Source organism: Puccinia triticina, chromosome 7A (assembly GCF_026914185.1).
Source record: "Puccinia triticina chromosome 7A, complete sequence".
Classification (NCBI taxonomy): Eukaryota; Fungi; Basidiomycota; class Pucciniomycetes; order Pucciniales; family Pucciniaceae; genus Puccinia; species Puccinia triticina.
Window position 1 is genome coordinate 5764941 of NC_070564.1, and position 5590 is coordinate 5770530.

The window sequence follows — 5590 nt, forward strand, 5'->3', positions numbered from 1 at the left end:
CTGGGTTTTTCTGTGAGACACAGTTGTCTCTGTTAGCCCTTCTTTGCTTTTTGGTCTTGGCTTAAGGGACCCAGCTTCTCACCTCCTGCAGTTCCTTTTTGGTATGCGTTTGGTTTGGCTAGGGTCTGGCTTTTGGGCAATGCGCCTGTTTAATTGGGGACAAGCAATTAGCTACCTCCTTGTCTGTTGACTGGTCCAGAACTCAATTACTCACCTAAGGTGTTTATTGAGATCCTTTCCAGTAATGAAAATTGATTTTCAATCTTGCTGTTTGCGTTGTTGGTACCTGCATTCATCAAAAAGATGCACTCAGTTTTTCCAACTTTGCTGGCAGTGAATATGAAGTATGATATTCAGTGAGGAAAAGAAAAACTAGTGAGAAACCGGTAGACTGTAGCAATGGGATACTTGCTAGAAGCATATCTAAGTACAAGCATAAGACTCCATAGGCATATATTCTTACCAACAGTCCCTGCTTTGATTTGGCATTGCATTTATTTTTGGGCTCAAATATCAGAGTTAAGATCTTTGAAAACTCCAATCAGAAGGAATCTCTTCTTCTACCGGAAGTAATTCCTTCTGTTCAAACAGAGAGGTTGTATAACCCCTCAAAGAAGAAGTGAACCTCCTGGTTGCAGATTCACAAACTCTGCACCCAGAAGGGATTCCTCTGGTTGGAGAGGTTATGAGACCTCTTTGGATCCCTCCTCTCTGTTGCCAAGGTTATATAACCTCTTACAACCAGAAAGAGGGATTCCTTCTTGCCACCCATGTGAGTTTTGATGGTTCAGGTACCCACCAGGCCAGCAAGGGCAAGTGGCTACATCTGTGCATGTACCCAGCTTCAAAACAACCATCTCTATGCATGATGTAATTCAATTCAAAGAAAACTGAATGTAATCAATATCAAAATGATCAGCTAGTGTTACACTGCTATATATATCCTTACTGATCTAGTATAATCACTACTGGATCTCCAGAATAATGATCCTTACTGATCATAACTGCCCTGATCATTGCAAGTACTGATCCCTCAGAGGATCTGCCCTTCCTCTGAGTTCCCATAGTTCCACCAGGTCCTTGAGCTCCCACATTCCCCACTGCATAAACTATCTGCTTGGTCAAGTTTTTCCAACATCTTGTGACAGACTTTGTCTGAAAATTTCTGCAGCTCAGGCCCAGCAAGTTGCTGAACTCATTGGACAAAAAAAGTCCAACAACTGCTTGGACAACATTGTCCAAGCAGTTAATTCCTGAAGTGCCCCCTCTTGATCATTCCTCAATATCTAAGCACACACCCATGGACTATTTATCCCTTGGAATGTTTTTACAACATATCTTAACCCTTACAGTATTTAAACATTGCTTTCATTCTCAACCATCTTTCAATTCAGCAATAAAATCTACTCTTGATTGCCTTTAACTTTCTTTAGGTTAACACCACAAAATCAAGTGGAGTTATTCCTTGGATGCCTATTAATACCTTGTCTTGATCTGGATGTTCCTTCATTGAGCAAGCCTCTCATTTACAGTTATACTGACAGATCGAAATCTTCCACAGGTCTTAACACAAACCCATTGGCCCATATTAGGCATCTTACACCATCATCTTGCTAACCACAGCCATAATTTACACAGGTAGTTACCTACAGGGCTGACAATCTTTTGGGGCTCATCTTCAAGTTGAAGAAGTTTTTCTTTTCATCTGATGATTAGATGGATGAAAACATAAGATTTGTTTTTGCCTTATTACCAGGATCGTGATGATGAGCATATCAAGACACAAGGGGAGACTACTCAAGCCTACTGTATCCTAAGGAAAAATTGGAAATTAGAGCTTTGATATTTAGCCGTCATGTTATCATAGGTTATCTAGCATGTATCATAAAAATGTCTATTACATTGAAAATGGCAAATTCTTAAATTAAAAGATTGGAAAATTCAAAGGTACACTTGTTGGGTTGAGTCTTGGTGACAGTACCAGCTGTTTACCCACAATTAAACTCATTTCTCCTGTGTCTTCCTGGTCCATACTTGCAGGACTTTCCAAATATTTTTTTTCTTACTTTTGGAAAGGAAACCCTTTTCTGAACGATTAGGTTAAGATTTCAGGGGCTGGATGTTTGAGATCTTGAGAAGACCATCACTTCTATATGGCCGGCCGTCTGCAGTGATCGATTCGATAACGATAGGGATAAAGCCAGTCTCCAATCGAGCCTCGTTGGTAGGGGCATTTCCTGCACCACTCACAAGAGCTGCTGTCGGTGGGGGATTAATGAGCTGCATCTGGGGCTGCACCTGAGCCTGAGTCTGAGCTTGAGGTATTGGAGGAGCTTGCACGGCGAAATGATTCATCGGCGGAGATCCTGCCAGCATTATCGTGGGATGATTGATGCTCTCTGGAGACCCCGTGTTTCGCTCTGGGCCGATATTTTCGGTCATGGGTTTGTTGATGATGAACTCCTGGGGTTGCGGGGCGACGGGCAATCCTAAGACGGGGAAATTGCGGATTGGACTGCCATTCGTGGTGTTGGCTTTAGTAGTGGCAGGATGAGCGACGATGTTGGAGTTTGGCTTGGTTGGATTTAGGGGCACTGGTGCGGTGTCCTCAGCAACCTGGGGAAGCTGGTTGTTGGCCTTGGTAGTGGTAGGATGAGCGACGATGTTGGAGTTTGGCTTAGTTGGATTTAGGGGTACTGGTGCGGTGTCCTCAGCAGCCTGGGGAAGTTGGTTGTTGGCCTTGGTAGTGGTAGGAGGAGCGACGATGTTGGAGTTTGGCTTGGTTGGATTTAGGGGCACTAGTGCGGTGTCCTCAGCAGCCTGGGGAAGCTGGTTGTTGGCCTTGGTAGTGGTAGGATGAGCGACGATGTTGGAGTTTGGCTTGGTGGGATTTAGGGGTACTGGTGCGGTGTCTTCAGCAGCCTGGGGAAGTTGGTTTGAAGATTTGGGGAGTTGGTTTGAATTTTCAAGAGGCTGGTTGGGGAGCCGAACTAAAGGCGGAATCGAGATGGCTGAAGGTAGCATCGGCATTCCCATAGATTGCAGAGGTCGATTAGCAAATTGGCCTGTTTGAAACGGAATCGAGAGTCCAGGGAAAGGTTCTTGGATTAGTTGAGGCGGGTTTTGACCTATCTGGATTGAAGAAACTGATGCTCCTTGCGCCATGGCGGGAGAGGACTGGCTGCTCTGCGTGATTGTATATGGTGTGCCGCCATAGACCGTCGTTCTGGAAACCCGACCATCAGATGTAGTTTCCGAGCTTGTAGAGAATCCGTACGATGAGGATGAGCTTTGACTGTTCATAGATCCACTGGAAGCAAGAGTTTGCTTTAATGAGTAAAGTCTTCATGTGTTCCGCCGAAGAATTGGTGCAAGGAACCAGCAAAACAAGTGGAAATACTCACAATTGCCTTTTTTCAAGGAACCCATTCACAATCGGAATGACTCTTGCGTTGGCAACAGCAGCAATGCCAGCAATCAGGTAAGGGCTTGCGATCCACATGTCCAGCACCAGATAAAACCTGGCGATTTTACTTGAGGTAGTTGAAGGTGCGTGTCGGTGGTAATTAGGTCGTATGAAGTACTTGAGGAAACTGAAAAACGCCCAAACACTTCAACCCTTAGCCAGTATCCCGCGTGGGATATCCGGTACCTTATAGAGGGCACCTCGAACAGAAACACAAGGACAAACAACCGTTGCAGACAAACGACTACAGCCGTAACCCGCGGGGCGAATTCAAAAAGGCCGTGGCGCCACGACCGCGCGGCCGTATTCTTCAGCCCCCAAGTGGACCACGATTTGCGCCACCATGGCCGTGGCGTACAGGTGACCCATGGCGATATTGTGGCGCCCCTGGGCGCCACGGTCCTCAGGGCGGTCCCGAGGCCCGAGCGAGACCCTGACCCGGCGTCCAAGAGGCGGGCCAGCGGTCGGCCCTCAGGCGCCCCGGCCGGGCCGCGATTGTGACCACCACGCAGCGATGGCGGCATTGTAAAGTTGGATGCGCCCCGATGCGCCCCTCGGCCGCCTCTATGCCGCCCTCGGGACTAACACCTTGGGCTTCCAACGATCACCTCAAAAGGCTCCCTCCCAGCTGAGAGCATCCGCATCGAGCTTAACAAAGCCTCTCCGAGGAGGTGCGAAGCGTCTCCGAAGGAGAGGCTTACCTCTAAAGTCACACCATTGGCCCTACAGACTCGAGAATTTCTGGCAAAAAAACACATATTTTCTTTATAATTACTAGCCCACTCCACCTACTGTGAAGTGGTTCTGGGGTGGTGATCCAGCGGTTTTTGGGCTCAAAATTTGAAATTCCCTGAGCCCGCGCGGGCTTGAAGGGGGGGATTGGGCACAGAAATCCACCATGTAACAACATTTACAGGAGGTTTCTTACAAGGGGGGATGGATACGGGGGAGTTTGAAGTAGGGGAAAATAAGCTAAGAAGCTGGTGATTGTAATGGTGCCAAAGGCAAGGAGATAATCAGAATTCTAGAGGGTGATATTGGGGAAAATGGGGGAGCGTAGGGTCCTCCCTGCCATTTGTCTTGATCCTGTAGGGCCAGACATGCAACTTTAGAGGCAAGTCCCTCCTTTGGAGGTCACTACGCTCCACCGAGGAGGGTACACTTGTGTTAAGTTTGCATCCGCATGCATGGCTAAGTTAGCCCGGATTAGGGCACTTAGTCCACCCCCGCATCCGCATTGGCTCGGATCAACTTGGGATCAACTTGACCCGGAGCTCCGTTTGGAGCTAGTGGGGTCTAGATGTACACCCCACTAGTCCTTGGACTAAACACAACATGCATATTCATCATGCTCAAAAGCGTGAACTTTCCGGGAAAAAGCCGGTGGGTACCCAGGTAATTAAATGCACACCCGCCGGATCCCTTCTGATTGCCAAGGTTGTACAGCCTTGGCAGCCAGAAAGCTCCTCCCAGTTGCCAATGTTTGCAGGGGAGCAAGTGAGGAATGATCAGTTCCCCCCTGTCCACGGAGGCAGTATGTGCGGACAAGGACCTGGGCATGCCTGAAGGGGGGGCGGGCGCCAAGTCATGCACATCGACAAATCCCTGCCACGCAGGTCATATGAATATGAACCCGCAGTGCTGATGGTGTTGAATCCCTCAGCGCTCTTCCCCCCATCATCGCCCAGAGCCTGCCACTCAGAGAAGCTCACCTTTCTCAGAAAAACCACCCACCCACCCCTTTTCACATGCAGGGTTCTTTGGGCTTACGCCCAAATCCCCGAATCCTCTATGTTCCCTTGGCATAGAGATCAGATGCAGGTGCATCCTCTTCTCCTGGTCAAGGTCAGAAAGGGTCATTAGCCCTTTCTGCCTTTCCTCCTGCACTTGCTGTGGTTCAATGACGGCACCAAAGAGCCACAGCAAGTACCAGGCAAAGAGCGGCAGCCACAGTGGACATACATACAACCTCTTTGACCAGGGGGGATTCCTTCCGGTGGCCGGGGCTGTATCTCGGCGACCAGAAGGAAATCCTCCTGGTTGCGGAGGTTATACAGCCTCGGCGAGCAATAGGAAATCCTCCTGGTCTGAGAGGTTATACAACCTTGGCGACCAGCAGGAAGT

The 5590-nt window shown here is 48.5% G+C and overlaps 1 protein-coding gene across 1 annotated transcript; it reads right to left on the reverse strand.

Annotated features, from left to right (window-relative positions):
- Window positions 1-2100: 2100 nt before the first annotated feature.
- Window positions 2101-3502, reverse strand: PtA15_7A626 (uncharacterized protein; the record flags this gene model as incomplete). The annotated part of the gene is made up of 3 exons (XM_053171252.1): window positions 2101-2280; window positions 2341-3310; window positions 3405-3502. The coding sequence occupies 3 exons, from the start codon at window positions 3500-3502 to the stop codon at window positions 2101-2103; spliced, it is 1248 nt and encodes a 415-aa protein (XP_053022452.1).
- Window positions 3503-5590: the final 2088 nt, after the last annotated feature.